The sequence below is a fragment of the Pholcus phalangioides genome, unplaced genomic scaffold, assembly GCF_987345545.1.
Source record: "Pholcus phalangioides strain wild (caught in Gottingen) unplaced genomic scaffold, Ppha-v1.0 ptg000008l_1, whole genome shotgun sequence".
NCBI classification, from domain to species: Eukaryota; Metazoa; Arthropoda; class Arachnida; order Araneae; family Pholcidae; genus Pholcus; species Pholcus phalangioides.
This window is the reverse complement of record NW_028301601.1, coordinates 29,530,850-29,549,377: the sequence shown is the minus strand read 5'-3', so window position 1 is coordinate 29,549,377 and position 18,528 is coordinate 29,530,850. Positions and strand designations below refer to the sequence as shown.

General features: G+C 37.7%; 1 protein-coding gene across 1 annotated transcript in view; it reads right to left on the bottom strand.

Moving 5' to 3' along the window:
* Positions 1-18,528, bottom strand: part of LOC149084173 (nose resistant to fluoxetine protein 6-like) — a 62,733-nt gene that overhangs the window by 19,431 nt on the left and 24,774 nt on the right. The window contains exons 7-11 of the mRNA XM_089234519.1: positions 15,487-15,580; positions 15,307-15,399; positions 10,235-10,400; positions 10,050-10,129; positions 5,887-6,009 (exon numbers count right to left, since the gene is read on the bottom strand). Of these exons, the coding sequence (XP_089090645.1) occupies positions 5,887-6,009; positions 10,050-10,129; positions 10,235-10,400; positions 15,307-15,399; positions 15,487-15,580 (556 nt within the window). The remainder of the gene's footprint in view (positions 1-5,886; positions 6,010-10,049; positions 10,130-10,234; positions 10,401-15,306; positions 15,400-15,486; positions 15,581-18,528) is intronic.

The following is an 18,528-nucleotide window of genomic DNA, read 5'->3' as shown; positions in this document are numbered from 1 at the left end:
TTTTGATTTCACAAACGTGAATACTTCCCATTGATTTAACATTGCATACAAGGGTCGAAAAAAAAATCTGTCAAAAATAAAAAAACTTTCAAAAAAATAAAAAATATATATTTTGATAATTAGCGGTATTTGTGGCATCTACTCAGAAAAAATGATAGAGTTTTGTGAATTAGAACTATGCAAAAAAAATTATCAAAAAACAGTAATTTTACTCAGTGTTCCAACGGGAGACGGTCGCGTGAGGAATCGGGTGACGTCACTTGATTTTTCGAAAAGAGTAGCTAGAAAACCGGTTTTACAGCACCCCCTGCTGGAGACGACCGTCTGGAAAACAGCAGAGCAGAGAGTCACTGCACACGAAAGCGTGAGGTTCAAAAATTTCTATGTCTGCCTTCCTTTTTCATTAACCCTGATTATCATGTTTGTGTCGTCGTAATAAATGTTTATTAAGAAGCTGTGGCTCTGTGTGGTGACTCCGCAGTGGTGACCAGCGACGTTTAGGAACATTAACCATCAAAAAAAGTCCATCTTCATTGAAGATTTCATCTCATGCATTTTCGGAAATTTTCTTCTTTCCGAGCCTCCATTATGTCTGTGGTTACGACGACTCGATTCTTCCCTCAAACAGGCCCCTGAAGAACAGACCCCTCTCGCCCACGCATCATCGTCTGCTCTTCTTCTCTTCTGGTGTGACCTCCTCCTCTCTCGTCTTCTCTTCTTTATTTTCTCTCTCCCGTTAGAGCTGAGCGATGGCGGAAGAAAATGCTCAAGTTTCGAGGATTGGACTTCGATTACCTCCGTTTTGGAAATCCAATGTCCAACTATGGATTCAACAGTGCAACAGTGCTTTTCAACTCTGTGGAATCACTAACGATGACACGAAGTATGCAGCCTTGGTCTCTTTCTTGGACGGAGAATGCTTGTCTTTCGTCTCGGATCTGATATTAAATCCTCCGGCAATCAACCGCTATCAAGCCTTGTCGGATCGCCTCATAAAGGAGTTCGCTGCGACGGAACATCAAAAAGTCAAGGAACTTTTGAACGAGCTACAGCTGGGTGATCAAAAGCCAAGTCAACTGCTGCGAAAGATGAAACAACTCTCCGGCAACAAAGTCACTGACGAGTTCTTACGCACCTTGTGGATGCAACGCTTACCGCAAAATATTCAAGCAGTGTTATCGGTTTCCAGTGAGCCATTAGATCAACTTGCTGTCCTAGCCGACAAAGTGGCTGAAATCACTACCCAAAATTATGTGTGCCGAATCCAGCCATCATCATCATCATCATCGCAAATGCAGTCGACTCAAGATCGAACCGATTCGTCATCAGCCATCGAAACGCTCACCAAACAAGTGGCAGAGCTAACGGCTACGGTGAATCGACTCTCCAGAGGGAGATATCGTAATAGCTCCCAACAGCAACTAGCTAGGCGTTCAACATCTCGTTCAAGTCGAGCACGGGATATCTGCTTCTATCACAACAAGTTCGGTGAGAAAGCCCGCTACTGCCGTCAGCCATGTAAATTCCAGAAAAAAAACGACGACCTTCCATCATCGCTGGTATGATGGAATCGGGCAGCAAATCCAGCAGGCTCTTCGTGATTGACAGAGTTACGGGTGATCGTTTCCTTGTTGACTCTGGCAGTGAAGTTTCTGTTATCCCACCTAAAAAAAATTCGTCAGCACTACATCCAAGTTTCCATTTGTTCGCCGCTAACAACAGCAAGATTCTTGCTTATGGTTCCACGATCAAGAAACTGGATTTAGGTCTCCGGAAACCTTTTCCCTGGACATTTCTCGTAGCTGACGTCACTTCACCAATACTTGGAGCTGATTTTCTCAGCAACTTCAACCTAATTGTTGATGTGCGAAACCGACGACTCATCGATTCGCAAACATCATTACGGGTACTCGGATCGATCAAGCCCACAACACAACCTTCCGTCACTACCATTGGAGATTCTGAATACAGTGCTATATTTCAAGAATTCCCAGATATCTTCAACCCTTCACAGATCGGTAAAACAGTGAAACATGTGACGCGACACCATATCATCACTCGAGGACCACCGGTGGCTTCCAAACCTCGCCGTCTAAATCCAAAAATTCAACAACAGGTGAAAACCGAGTTTGAATTCCTTTTGGAACAAGGGATTATCCGGCCCTCCAAAAGCCCTTGGAGCTCACCGTTACATATTGTGCCCAAGGCAGATGGTACTGTACGTCCTGTCGGTGATTATCGTCGTCTAAATAGTGTTACGGAATTTGATTCTTACCCGATACCCCATATTCAAGACTTTTCACAAGAATTGCACGGTAAGTCTATTTTTTCTAGACTAGACATCTTCAAGGCATATCATCAAATTATCATTGCCGAAGAAGATATACCAAAAACCGCAATCACAACCCCTTGGGGTTTATTCGAGTATACAAGATTGAGCTTCGGTCTCGTAAATGACGCTCAAACTTTTATGCGGTTCATGCATGAAGTATTACGAGGTTTACCATTCTGCTATGTATATCTTGATGACATTCTATGCTTTTCTGAAAATGCCGAAGAACACAAAATTCATTTAAAACAAATATTCCAACGTCTTCAACAGTATGGCTTAGTTTTAAATGTGTCAAAATGCATATTTGGTGTTTCTGAGCTTGAATTTCTAGGACATGTGATCAAACCATCGGGTATCACACCTCGTCCAGACAAAGTACAAGCTGTACTCGATTTCAAGCAACCGGAAACCATTGAGCAATTGCGTAAATTTTTAGGTCTCATAAATTTTTATCGCCGTTTCCTACCGCATGCAGCTGAGACACAAGTGCCACTGCATGATCTATTGAAAGGTTCCACGAAAAAAAGAAAAGACAAAACAAAAGTTGTGTGGTCTACATCAACTTTGAAAGCATTTGAAGATTGCAAAAAGCTACTAGCTAATGCCGCATTGCTGGCACATCCATCCCCGTCTGCCCAATTAGCTCTACACGTAGATGCTTCCGACTATGCTATAGGCGGTGCACTGCACCAGGTGACGGACAATGGTCTTCAACCGCTAGGTTTTTTCTCACGTAAACTTTCACCCACCGAAACACGGTATAGCGCATACGATCGAGAACTTCTTGCCGCATATTCGTCCATAAAATTTTTCAGATATATGCTTGAAGCTCGTGAGTTTATACTTTTCAGTGACCATAAACCACTGTGCTATGCGTTTCGACAAAAAAGTGAAAAATGCTCACCTAGACAGCTAAGGCATTTAGATTATATATCGCAGTTCACAACGAACATTTGCCATATTCCTGGATCGCAAAATATTTCCGCTGATATCTTATCACGCGTAACAGCAATTTCAGTTCCTGGACCTCTTGATTTTACTGCCATCGCTGAGCAACAAGAGGGGGATAAAGAACTAGAGGAACTTCTAAAGAGCAAATCAGCTTTGCAACTGAAGAAAGTATTTCTTCCAGACTCAGCTAAAGCGCTCTACTGTGATTTATCAACAGGTGCTGTTCGACCTTATATTCCAGAAAAATTTCGATATGATGTGTTTTGGAATATGCACAAACTCTCACACCCAGGAATTAGACGTACTATTGATTTGGTCAGAAAGCGATTCATTTGGCCATGTCTAGCTAAAGACTGTGCTAAATGGACAAAAGTGTGCATACCATGCCAAAGATCAAAAGTGCACAAGCACACGAGATCCACACTACAATCGTTTGTGGAACCTTCCCAACGATTTCAACATATTCATTTGGATATCATTGGCCCACTGCCCATTTCCGATGGATATTCTTATTGCCTAACAATGATAGACCGGTTTTCACGATGGCCAGAAGCGGTACCTATCCGCGACATCACAGCAACTACGGTAGCTACAGCTTTTCTTTCCACCTGGATTTCTCGAAACGGCACACCTTTGACAGTAACAACTGATCAAGGTCGCCAATTCGAATCGCAGCTATTCCGAGAGCTGTCCAAATTCATCGGAGCAAAACGGGTTAGAACAACTGGATACCATCCACAAGCAAACGGTATGTTGGAAGAGTGGCATCGCCCTCTCAAAGCCGCGTTGAAATGCAATCAAACCCATAAATGGACTGAAGCATTACCTACAGTTCTACTCGGTCTTCGGTGCTCTCTGAAACAAGATTTGGGGTGCACACCTGCAGAACTACTGTACGGAGAAACTTTACGATTACCTGGTGAATTTTTCCAAGCACGAGTTAATTCCAACTCAACTGACGCTTCCGAGTTTCTACAAATGCTGAGAACTCACGTCCAAACTTTCCAACCACGACCAATCAAACGGCATGGAGGACATCCTACATTTGTTCACCATGAGTTGAAAACTACTTCTCACGTTTTCGTAAGAACTGATAGGGTGAAACGTCCTCTGGAACAGCCATTTGAAGGACCATACAGAGTGATCAGCCGGACCGACAAAGTGTTCAACGTGGACATAAGAGGAAAAACTGTGTCAGTGTCAGTCGACCGGCTTAAACCGGCATTTCTTGTGAATCCGACGGTGGAACCGGTACCTGTATCTCCAAACGTACCAACTGCAGTTACGTCTGACAGACTCGCAGCTGATTCTGCTGTGAAACCAGTCAGAACCACTCGTTCTGGGCGTACTGTCCACTTTCCAGATCGTCTACAGTGCTCGTGATCACTGATGCTACTCCATAGTACGCGATCACCTCTTATTACTCGTGATCACTGGGGAGGGAGTGTGTGGTGTCTCACGCAGACGACCCCCCAAGAGTCGGGTCAACGACCTCGAGTGTGTCACGTGATCCCGGGTACTGGAGACGACCGTCTGGAAAACAGCAGAGCAGAGAGTCACTGCACACGAAAGCGTGAGGTTCAAAAATTTCTATGTCTGCCTTCCTTTTTCATTAACCCTGATTATCATGTTTGTGTCGTCGTAATAAATGTTTATTAAGAAGCTGTGGCTCTGTGTGGTGACTCCGCAGCCTTATTCGTTGACGGTTTCTTGAGTCAATTTCAACTGTCTATAGTGAGAAAAGGTTGAAGAAAACTAAACCACTCACACACATACGGTTTTTATCAGCGAACTTGCGTTATGTCCGGGTTTTTATCAAGATTTGTCATGGTTTCTTAGTCGCATGATCTGGCCACCCTATCTCAGGCCCGTGCCTGCTCCCCGGTTCCGTTTTGTAAATCGATTATGATTCCGGTAATCCGGTATGATTCCGGTTCTATAAGTGAGGTGAATAGTATCTTGGTGATTTTTCTGTTCCGACTCCAACAGTGCAGAAAACTATAATTAGCGATTTGATCGATCTGAGATTTTTAATTGGTGACCATTTCATTTGTGTTTTCGTATTTCTTTCAAAATTTCGATTAAAAAAAGATAATTTTTTCACTTTTTTTCGATATTTTTATTCAAATAAATCGATTTGTTTTTACTTTTTTTTAAGCTCCAGTAATAATATTTTTTTCGGCATGTTAAATATTGTATGATTCCTTCATCTATTATTTCAAGTTGCATGCCCGACCGGACACATACTTTTGGAGATTTGCCCAGCCCTGGTGGCCATGCATTTACCCTCTCGCTGAGAGAATTTCGGTATTGAACTTCTCTACCCGCGATTCATTTCCCCGTGCCTTCAGAAATCTCAATATTAAATTCAGTCTTATCAAGTTCAGTTTCAGCCAGCGATGTCTGTAAATAGGAAAAGTTGTCCATGTGAATGACCAATATTATACACATATCACAGCGTTCCTACTCAGATGTCAATCACGAAAAAGGCAAATTATACCATGTATTTGTCTTTTTCGTTGGTGTCTTCTTAGTGTTATTGGACAAAGGTTTATTTACTGTGATATCCGCAATACTCTCCTGCATACAATTTAGTTCCGTACCTGTAATCGTAGAAGTACATCGCGAAAGTCGGCGGGAACTCAGCAACTGCCGTAACGACGGCGACGATAACTGCTGCTGCCACAGCCATCAAAACGTACAGGCAAGTCCCAAAGAAAGGCCACCTTAAAACAAGTCAGGGCATTTATTCAGTAGCAAAGAAATAAAACAAAAAAAACAAGAAAAACACATTAATTTAACATTAAACATTAAAACATTATTATTATCTATCAAACAATGATATAATCGTAAAAATAAAATCAATAGAATAATATAGACATATTATCTGAGATTCATTTTGGTGCCTATAACGTGATTACCGTGACCTTGATGCATTTCACACGAGGAAAAAAATGATGATAATCCCCATCAGAGAAAAATAGTTTCCCAACGCCATTATTATTGTTATTATTACTGTTTTCCCTAGAAATAGAATTTATAGTTGTTCTCCTCAACATTCAAAATACAGATCTGATTGTTAGATAAATAGCCATTGGGTAACAAACTTAGATACAAGTGCTATGATGACACACGCGTAAATCAAAGGAGTGGTAAATTGAAACCTTATTGGTCCTCTGGTCAAGCTCATGCCGTGAAACCATTGTCTGAAGTTAATAAGTCATTTCTTGTTGTCTTCCTATGGTTAACACTATCTATAATTTGAATAGAGATATATATTTTAAAAAGTTTTTATGGTGTAATACTTTTGTGTTAGGTTGTCATTTATAGCCCGATGATACTCCTCTGCGGACTGACCAAAACTGTTTCTGGTATCTAGTGATTATGCAGTAGCTGTGTATTGGCGAGTTCCAACGCACGCATCAATATAGGGATAAAAAAATCATATTTTCACTATCCATGATGGTTGAATGATTACTAATATACATGTTGAATGCCGTGATTGTCAGTAATATAGTTATTGACACATCATTTTTTTATAGGTATTTTCCTCATTTATTTGAGGGATTTCCCCGTAAGGATCTTTATTATTTCACCCTTTCCTTTAAAGTAATGCGCCGTTCTTGTCATCTAAAATTCATCGTACCTTGTGTTTTATTATTTTTACATTATTCTCTATGGCATTTCTTCCTGTACGTCGAACGTGCCGTTGAAGTAATGCTGCATCATTTTTTTGAAAATTTCCTCGATTCGTTTCTAGCTTCCGTGATATGGGTCCTTCATGAATACCGAAGCATCTCCCGGAGGGGGGGGGGGGAATCATGATGTGCCGTGGGCAATCTTGAACGTTCCTTCATTGGAAGTATTTGCCCATGGCCTCCTCAACGGTTTAGCTGACAGGACTCCAGCTCGGGAACCTGAGTCTTAAAATTTTTTTACGCTATAATTTCGCTCGAGAAGGCCCGTGAAAAATCACCACCATAGTTTTCAGCATTAAGTAGTGGTTCTCAACCTTTGGAAGCCCGTGACCTTGTTGATTTATATTTACCGACTCGAAGGCCCGGTCATATACACGACTAAAGAGCAACAAGTGTAGAAAAAAAGTGGAACAGCGAAGCAACTCACGGCCCACCTCAAGCGCTTAAGAAACACAGGTTTAGGGGTTTAGCCACCGTGAGTAATTGTCACGGACTCACATCACTAAGACCCAGGTTCGTACCCCACCAGCGGCACAGTTGGTGGTCGGCCAAGTCTCCAAGTTAAAAAGCTTACCACAGAGAGCTTCAGGCCTACAGCAGTGCAAATATTCAATCATTACACTTCACTCATAGTTTTAGAAATAGATGGCAGCACTCAAAATTTACGCACAACACTAAGTGCACACTAAAACTGTTAGGTAGTATATAAGCAGCACTTCTGGTTCAACTCATACGGTCCAATGGTGATAGACCGGAGCTGTGCTCGGTTTAAAAGAAAGAAACCTCGGGGCCCGGTATCAGGATTTTGATGTCATGCATTCACTTCCATGTATCTTTTGCGCATCCATTTGGGCTTCCAGCCGTTTCCATTTGCTCCGAGTACTTAGAGCATTTCTGAGCAGTCGGACTTCCTGAATGGTTGGAACTTTAATGGTTGTCCGATCATTCAGTTTTCGATCAAGTAATCAGCCCAAATTATATTTGGGCTGATTTCAAACCTGATGCCTGCTCTTACGATAAGAGTTTGCACATCTACCAATATACAAACACGTCCAGACTAATCGTATAGTAATCAGAATTAATAATGGAATTACGTTATCAGTCTGTGTGTGTGATGGAATAAACTGTCAAATATACAGTCGGCCTCGCGTCATCGGCTAACGAATCCTCGCTTAAACGCATGGAATCCTCTAGAACCAAACTTCCTCCCACAGAGACAATGTTTACAAGTTCTCCGCTTAATCGAATAAGTTCAGCAACTTTTCACCCCTCTATATATATAAATAGAATACAGCAGGGCCTTCCAAATCCGGACACGCATATCCGCTCGAATCCATATGAGTAACTTAGCCCGGCCCGGGGAATGCGATTCGCCATACGGGGAATCCCCGGAGGGAGCATTTATTTCTCAATGGGAGAAAAAAATTGAATCCTACCCCAAGGAAGCACCATTAACATCTCGCGAGCATCAGGCCGAATCCATAATCCAGACACTTCGGAAAAAAAAATCGTTTTCTTCAAACCGGACACTTTTATGATGTTTTTTTCTTTACACACAAATTCCGTGTTTCGGCCTTTTCCAATACATTTTCAATTTTTATTCCATTTTCTTCCCACTTATCGTTGGTGTCCACTGTGACCACAGGCTTCTGTCTTCAGGAAAACACTGATGGCAAATTGTGTCTCAATGGATGTCATAGTCGGAAAATCAGCTTTGATCACAGGAACTTTAGTTTATTTGTTTCATTTCTCCGTGCCGTACAGTTAACCTTAGTGTCTTAGAACATGTCCAGCGCTCTATTATTTTCCGTGATTGCCTAAGTGAATTTCCGAACATGCTGAAAACGTCAAGTGATGTGGCAGGTGCAATGTGCAAACGGAAACATGGTGCTTTATTGTATTCGTGGGAAACGTTCCTGAAAAAAAAAGCTAGGAAGCGGAAAATCAGAGTACGAATATTGTGTGGTGAACATGGCAGAGGAATATCTACGGTGCCCAATCTTCAGAAACAAGGTCTTTTTTATTTCGGATCCGAAGATTGACAACAAAAAAATGTTTAAAGAATAAATATTTATTTTTCTATGGATATCTATAGCAACGGTGTGAAAAATTAGAAATCATGGTCTTAATTAAATTATCTGTTTGTATGAGCATATGTTTGGTTTATTAATTTATATTACTGCTTTAAATATGGAAACTTGAAAAATAAACAAAAGTGTATGCATATTCCGGAAGATTCCTTAAACCAAAATCACCTGGATCCCAAGGAGTCCGGATTTGAAAGGTCCTTACGATTCGCACGGAAACTGTTAATACACATCAACTATTATAATATTTTGATTGTATTAAACATTTGGAAGTATATGGTGACATACTTGACATGTCGCCAAGGAAAGACGAAATAACCTATACTGAGAATGGGTATTGTACACCCACGCTGAGTTGGCCTCTGTCTACGTCATGAAACGTCACGATGGCGATTCCATTCATCTTCTTTCGGTCAAAAGATCGCAGGCAAAAGGAGCAGGTTCGTATTTTCCGTTGACGTGTTTTGCGTTATTTTAGCGAGTTTTACCCCCTTTTTTTCACCGTTTCCCCTCCTTGGAAAATTAACCCTCCCTTCACATGCGTCAAGGTCAGAGGCCAACTTAGTATGGGTATACAATAATGGCCTCGAAGAATCTGAGGTGTCTTCAGTACGTACATTTAATTATTTTATTTCTGTTCTCTGTCAAGCACATAGAGGGCGCTTACTCTCGCAATGAAAAGTAAAAATCGTATGTGTGTGTACTATAATCTTTGTAATTCAATACAATTTTCATTTCATTTTTATCTCTGATTTATTCAAGAAACTTAGTATATAAACTTCAAAAATGTGAAAATTGTGATCCTTCCCATCAGTTTTCAAATTATATTAACAGTGCAACACAGCAATCGAAATATTCCCGTATAACCGAATACTCCACTTAAACGGATATTGTATGCTGGAACCGTTTACCTCCGTTTAAGCGGGGCTGACTGGAGCATCAGTTGTTTCAATGAAATTAACAAAAAATTCATGCAATTACCTATCCAGAATCCACATAGCGATAAGAGTGAAGATGATAATCTGCATTATGGTAGCCAGTATCCAGGAATTGGTGATGCACTGCAAACAGAAATATTTTTAAAAACCGTAAGTTACTCATATATTCGCAAGTATACGTATATTTTGTGATTAACTATAATTCTATAATTTTTCTTTTGTACTAACGCTATGAAATGGTCCCTGGAAATTTTGAATGAACAGCAAGTTCCTCCACCATCCAGTTTTGCAATTTTCCAGCGGTTCTTCTACGAATTCTTGCCATAAAGGTCCTGATCCGACCAGCGGAAGAAGAGCAAACAAGCAAACCACCAGAGCTTGTGCAAGAACCATCCTAAAATTAACCTTCCAATAATTTTTACACTCGATAATATGAAAGGGTTTTAAAGTAATACAAGTTTACATATACACGGTGTTTCAAAAAGAATCATCCGATTTAAAAAAAATCATAACTATTGAGCTTTCAATTCGTTTTGATCGAATAATGTATAGGTAGAAAGAGGGAAATTCCTCTCTATATTGATACGGCCAATATGTCGCCCTGCTTTATTGGTGGGTCGAATATAAAGATTGGCGGGCTTTTTTTGCCAGTTAGCAAAAATGACTTGGCGGGCTTTCAAATATCTACTCGAAGCGTTGAAAACACCGGGGCATATAGTCCGGTTATGCAGGTTGCTAATGTGGCTTTCAACCGTTCGACGTAGATGTAAGATTCCAATTTAAAAAATGCTTGAAAGAGGCGTTCAAAAATTACCCTGTTTTGAAAGGGAAAATACAGTGTGTGACGAAATAAGAAATATAAATTTTTGAACGGTCATCCCCCCCCCTCCCCGTCCTCTAACTTCCAGTTGAGAAGTTGTTTCCCTACATCTCCTGAGGCCAAGAAAAAAAATTTCATGTTCCCAAGTGGTGATGTCCCGATTCGTCCTTTCCCGTTTCATCCTTAGGTCAAAATAGTGCCGTTTCATCCGAGGCGATAACGTGTTTTTACCCGCTATTATCCCTTCTTTGTTAACAAATTACACCTTCATGGGGGGGGGGGGGATGTATAACATGTCGAGTACCCGATGTAAAAAAATAGTACCAGAGTGATTGTATTACATTATTACATACAAGTACACAGTGGCTTCATAAGCGAGATACATAGGTGAATCTTGCATAACTCGGAAATAAGGTATTTAATTTCGAAAGTATGAATAACTTAGACTTTATCATAACCAAGACGGGACATTCCTGTATAATATACTATGTGTTTTACTCCTGAATTTAAATATCCTGTAAAAGGTTGAGAAACGGGGTTTTCTAAACGAGGTATTACCAGGAGCTCTATCTATGAGTACGGGGTGTTTATCTAGATTGACAGTAATTCCCTATCGACATGGGGAAGGGGAAGCAAGAGATCAGATGAAACGAGACTATTTTGACGTAAGGATGAATCGGGAAAGGACGAAACGGTAGCCTTCCCAAGTGCAATATGGGTTTAAACATTCGAATTCAAAAATTAGAGAAAAGTTATGAAAGAACAGAAAAAAACCACTAACGGACAATGCTTCTTTCCCTCATTTATGCTGTCCTTTCCTAACTTTTTCTATTTTTAAATTCGAATATCTCAGCGGATTTGCACTTAATCTTGGATTTTTTTCCTTCAGGAGTCACAGCGCAACTTTCTCATTTGAAGAGGGCAGGGGGACTGCACAGAAACTTCCGGTTTTTTTTTATTTGTGACACACTGTATTTTCTCTCTCAGAACCGCACAAGGTAAGTTTTGAACGCCTTTTGAACACTTTTCAAATTGAAACAATACCTCTACGACGGACGGTTAGTTGGTAGGATAAGAGCCGCAGATAAGCACTTTCAGGACATCCTGTATACCTGACAGAGAAGTTCATGACAGACCAGATTCCCGCGATTTCAAGATAAATTTAAACAAACAAATCGGAAATTAATTAACAGGATGTAGCAGCACAGAGTAGATGAATGAACTACAAAATAACTGAATAATTTTACTTAAATTTCATTGACAACAAATAAGCTGAAGTGATCACTCTCTGTCTGAGTCGCTAGTTTTTGTTACGAGATTAGTCATTATTTGATTTAACTGAATTAATTATCATAAAACAATTTAAGTTTTAAACTTTTCAACTGATAACCAGCATTTTCGATTAAATGGAAAAGTGGTTCATGCGTTGAAAATTAAGTTTTTAAAATTTCTTTTTATATCGTAATTTAATATACGTATTTAACGCTGAAAGTGAAGCGTCTATACGATGGAAATTGAATTTGTCGAAATTATATCCACCATTCATTTTGTTTCGTCACAAAATGAATGGTGAATATAATTTCGATATATTCCGAGAGTCCGTTAGATACAGGGTGTCCCATAAATTCGTAAATGCAGTAGTTCTAAAATGCTTAAAAATTGGAGACATCGTATTATTTGAATGCGGTTTGCAAAAAAGTTACTCTCACGCGAAGGGAATAATATATATACATATATATATATATATATATATATATATATTTTTTTTTTACTTTTAACTTTTTTTTTTCATGAAAATAATTACTTCGAATTTTATTCAATAGAGAGCGCTGTGGAAAAGCAAATCACTGAAATTATGCAAATATATATAAATATCTATCTATATATATAAAATTGATTTTCTGTGTGTGTGTATGTTCTCTATACAAATCTACAATTTTAGATCGATCGTCCCCAAATTTTGCATATATACCAAACGGGACCCGACTTGAACGATAGGCTACTTTAAAATTTCTTCAGACCATGGCAAATGCCCCAAATGGGCAAAAAACTGTCCGGCAACAATGGTTTTTGGGCCTCAACAATCACTTTCCGAACGTTTACTTTGGTTACCGTGGTTCCCTAGCAATGCGTTTCAGACGTGTATATGCCTTTACAACGGTTTGTCACTTCTTTAATCTTGTTGGTATATGTATAATAGTTTATGCCTTTATAATGGTTTGCCACTTTTTCAATCCTCCCAGTAATGAGGCTTTTCGAATAGACGTCATAATCATCATCAGCATCAGTTTGAGGGTCAGGCAAAGGATGATTCCCATAGAAATCAGTGTTAAAATTCCGATTTTACTGTAGAAATGCGGAAATTTGGTGGGGTTTCCCGCCCCATCAATAATTTTAAAAGTTGTATTTAATTCTCGATATTTGAAATATTGAGTTCGCTTAGAGATATATGAAGCCCAGGAGTTTAAATATGGAGTAATTAGCCGGACCTATACTTTTTAGTTGGACATTCATGCAATAACACTGATTTCAACATTTTATTTATATCTTGTCAAGCATGAAAATTAATGTCTCGGTATTGTCTTTTGGTATTTAGTTTCATGAATTCATGTAAAATTCATTTTAAAATTAATTATGAGCCCGTAAAAAGTAGATCGAAAAAACTCCACAGCTTTAATTAAGCATTTTTTGGAAGCTGAAATAGGCAGATGGGTAACTTGAAGTTCAGGGGGGGGGGGGTTATCGAAATACCTAGCGCCCCTTAAAAAAGGAAAAATATATATTCATTTCTACGTTTCTGTAAATCTAGATTTAATTATTCCATGAATCGCGAAGTCGCTATATTGGTTGAATTGCACACGGTTTGTATGTCCCCCCAAGAAAAAGAGAGGGAGATATCACGTGATCCAAAAAAGGTTCATTGAAGAAAACCCGGGCAGCGCCGGGTATTATAGCTAGTGACACATATTTGTGATAATGTTGTTAAATTTTAGAACTAAATGATATTAATGAAAGTAAAAAGCATAAGAGTTACGGTGATTTTAATATGCGCAATAATTTTCTGGTTTTTCCATTCCGTGAAATTCTGGAGAAATAATGCGTAAATAGAGGATTTTTAACGAACAGAACTAGTATATCTATAAAAAACAAGGTGTATACGACTGACAGCTCTTTTATGAATTTTCTGGCACTTATATAAGGCATTCCAGCCTTATATATATTGAACCAGGAAAGAGCTGTTATAGTCTTACACACTGCATTTTATACGTTTGTATTATATATGTATACATTCTGTATGCTTGATTTGCATAATTCCAGGAATTTGCTTTTGCGCAGCGTCCTCTACCGACACATATTGGAAGTATTTTTTTCCTGTACCAAAAATGTCCCCCTTCGTGAGAGTAATTTTTTTGCATTCAAATGCAAAAAATTCAATGATTTTTGCTTTGAATTTTAATTAAACTATTTACGAATTCATGGGTTCAATTGTATAATAGTACAGTTTTTAATGGAACTGATTTTGAAATGTGGGGATATAGACTCATTTTGAATTCGTACCTGCGAAGTGTTCGGCCTTGTTGGGATTTCGACTGTCAGGATTATGACCCAGCCGGAAAGTAGAATTGATAATAGGGTATTTTTCCTCAACCTAAGTGACTGAACTAATCTGCCTCTAGCATTATTATGTTTGATTCCGAGCAAAAATGACGCTTAAACATCTTAGACCCGATCATTCATTCTTTGAAATTTTCAAAATGTTTCTTTTTTTGCTTTTTTGATACTCAGAAAACGCATTTAAAATATTATAAATGACAGCAAATTTTTATTTTTTCAATTTTTTTATTCAATTGTTCTTTTTTTGTGTGAAAAAGAATAAATTAATTTCGTTAAAAATTTTGAGCCAAGATAATTCAATGTATATTCATCTTCACACGCAAATTTTTTCCTGAATTTTACTGCCAAATTTTATTTAATAAATCTCACTTTTACCGGAGGCACTTTCTTCTGGAAGCCATCTTAAAAACCCATTGAAAGTTCAACTTTAAACGCTGGGCTCAGAAGAAAGCACCCCCCCCCCTCTCCAAATTGAAATTCACCTTACTTCTAACTCAACTCAAAACCTACGTAATCCTTTAAGTCAGGGCTTAAAACTTAAAAATAATCTATAATAAGAAAAAGTGATCCACACATTTGTGGCACTAGGGCCCGAGTGGCGTCGTAGTAAGATGCTGTCACGGTCTCGGTTTCAAACCCAAGGGAGGATATAGATAAGATATTTTCCCTAACGAACTTGAGGCGACCACCGATAGACAGCGCCTTCATTTCCAACCCATCACATTAATGGCAGTAAATTGCAATATAGCGATACGGCCAGAGTTGGTGTTTGGTGAGGTAGGGTCTGAAAGAGATTATGTAAAGTGAAAGTATATTTCGAAACGCAATCTTCGACACTTGGGGAATAAAAAAAAAAAAGCTTTACCTGAGAAATGCCTGCAAAACAAATCTCAACAAAAAGACTCCAGTGGTTTCTTTATCGCCGCCAATCGACCGCCTGTACAAGCTCATGAAGCCCCTATAATTAAAAGTTTTGCATCATTAGATTGAAATAATTCATGGAAACATGTGATTCACACTGATGCGAATTTATTCACATACTCACGCCAGAAAGAAGAAGATCTCGACACCGACGGATGGATTGGCGATTTGTCCAAACGAGATATCCTCCGAGAACTTCAGCAGGTTGAATGCGCTACCTTAAATGAGGAAACACATGTGAATACAGTCCAACTCTCTCATAATGAACAAACACAGTTGTTATGAATTTTTACATATATATAACGAAGTTTTTTCGAGTACCATGAATTTCGTATTGCTTATGAATGTTATCTTGATTGCTTATAATGAACACAGATTTCAGCAAGGCACGCCTATAATGAATTTTTAAGTGATTTTAAAACATTGAATTGCCAAAATTTCTTCGCAATCTTATCTATATCTGCTTATCTGTAAATTTACCATTCTGTAACTGATAACGACTCCTGTCTTTCCTTGGAAGATATTCGAGTAAGGCTGTTTTAAGTACTATAAAATCTTATTGTGCTACTTTTGTTTCTACTTTTTTTGTTAAATCCTATTTTCTTTGCAGAAAACCTCATCACGTAGAGCCCAGATGTTTTGGTCTTTTTCAGCATTAATGCATATAAATGCATAAAATCAAAGAATTTTTAGAATATAAGTGCATATTTGTGAAGTTTTATTGAAGCTCAATCACTTGTACATAGTTTTTCAAATGGGTAATTCTCAAAATATTTTCATAACATCGGTTTTTTTTTCTAGAAATAGCGTCAAAAGTGTTCAATTCTTCTAGAAATGGCCTCGAAATTCTTTTTTACTGGTATTTCGTTACTGAACACAGCCACGACTAACTAGAAATTAAAAATGCTTAAATAATAAATATTATAAATTATTTGCATATGCAGTATATGCATATGTGGGGATATTTTTTGTACATGAATAACAAACAATGGCACTAACAAATAGAAAATATGCATTATTTAAAAAACATATTTGTATTTTTTTTTTCCTAGGGATTTTTTTCGCGCATATTTTCTCATTTTTGGTCCATATTTTGGAATTTTCAATGTTTTTTCAGGATTTTTCAAATACAAACACAAAAGCCATAACAGGCGAAAATGCCTAACAAAGTGGCTGAAAAAATATACCCATAAAAAATATGAATGTGTGTAAAGATAGTATATATTTTGACATTTTTAAGTGCTTATTTTGACATTTTTAAGTGCATATTTTAGCATTTTTAAGTGCATATTTTAGCATTTTTAAGTGCATATTTTACCATTTTTGAGAACATATTTGCATATTTTCAGATTACACTTTGCCACTTTTCAAGTGCATATAATCTGGGTTCTACTCATTAGGAAGAAAGGATTGAGGTCATTTTCCCACTGGAATCTAACCTCTAAACCACCTTCAGTGCACATTTACCATTCTCAAGCTAAATTCGGATGTTCATTGTGATGGTTTCATCGTTTGTGAAATAATTTTTTATGTCCAAGTGAAAGACACTACTGATCACACTCTAATTGTTGCTGTACAATTTGGATGAAAGCCAATAATCGAAAAAAAACAGGGAGTTATCATAAAAAATTATGAATTTTTACTTGAAGCTTGTAATTCTCTCTCTTTGGATGGTTCAACAAAACGAGACGAAGAAATTTTTCTGTGCCCATGCTCTTACCATGAGTGAAGGCATGAGGCCGGAATTACACTTTAAAAATTTGAGAAAAGTTCATTTATAAAACTAAGAATTCAACCAATAAATGCATTGGTTACATTCACTCAAATATAACCTATACACTTATCGGTTACATTTTTCAAGTTTGATAAATGAACTTTCGTAAAACGTGAAAAATTCAACCAATAAGATTACCGGTGCTCGAATGCAACCGATGCGCCTCTTGGTTGAATTTTTTAATTTTATAAAAGATCTTTTGTAAAACTTTTATAGTGTAATCCAGCCTTATACACATTTTGCATACTTATTTGGCAAAAATTATCTAATGATAGTTGATACTTTTTAACATGGTGAAGAACTAGGCTCTAAAATAGAAATATTATTAAAAATAGTAATTAATTATTGATTTATTTCAAATTTTTCACACATGTTCTTGATTGCATATGCTATCTTGTGCTGGTTTAAAGCCTTACATATCTTGAATACTTGATATTTCACAAATTTTCAAAAAAATGCATTAAAACAACTTGCTCGCATGATTAACTACCATGACATCAATGTAATTGAATAAAAAAATGATTCAAAATAAATGAAACTGTTTAGTTCACGAAATGGAGCAAACGGTTGATATTTCATTGACTCATTCTTATTTAAAATCAAAATTTAAATTTAAAAATTTAATTTTAAATAACATTGAGTGTGAGAAATCTCAACCTTCTGCTTCATTTCCTGAACTGAACAGTTTCCTTTATTTTTGAATCATTTTTAATTCAATTAAATTTATGTCAGTATTTTACCATTCATGCAAGCTGTTTTTAATGTATTTTTATTTAAAAATTTATTAATGGTTAAATAGTATTTTTTTAATAATATTTCTATTAGAACATAGTCCTTCACCATGTTAAAGGTAGAAACACCCCTTGAAACGCAAACCGTTCAAAGCCCACAAAAACATCAAGAAAAAAAACAATGATTTTGGCAAATATTTTTGTTGAGCGATTCGTAAGATTTTAATTAAATTTTTAATTTGTATTAAAATAACTGCATTTTAATCTCTTCATTTTAATAATGTCAGATAAGTGAAAAATGAGTCTCGCGCACGTAAAATGTTCCATTTTGATTAAACGCTTTGTTTTTCAAGCCGGCATGGATATACCGAAGTTCCGTATACAACGAATAGTGTTTTTTCCGACTTCATTATAAGCGGGTGCGACTGAAGCAGAATATAGAGAAACCAGTGGTGTATTTACGGGGATGAGCTTAGAAGGTTATAGGGGGAGGGGGTGGGGGTGGTGGCAAATTTAAGGAATGAGTGGCCGAAAAAAGAGTAGAATGGGATAGATAGATAAATAGAACCGCTCACACTCCCGGACTAATGCAAAGCACCTTACTTCCGTTACCTCAAAAGAGGCAGAGTTGTGTCGGAAAAGTTAGCAAAGATTTATAGTG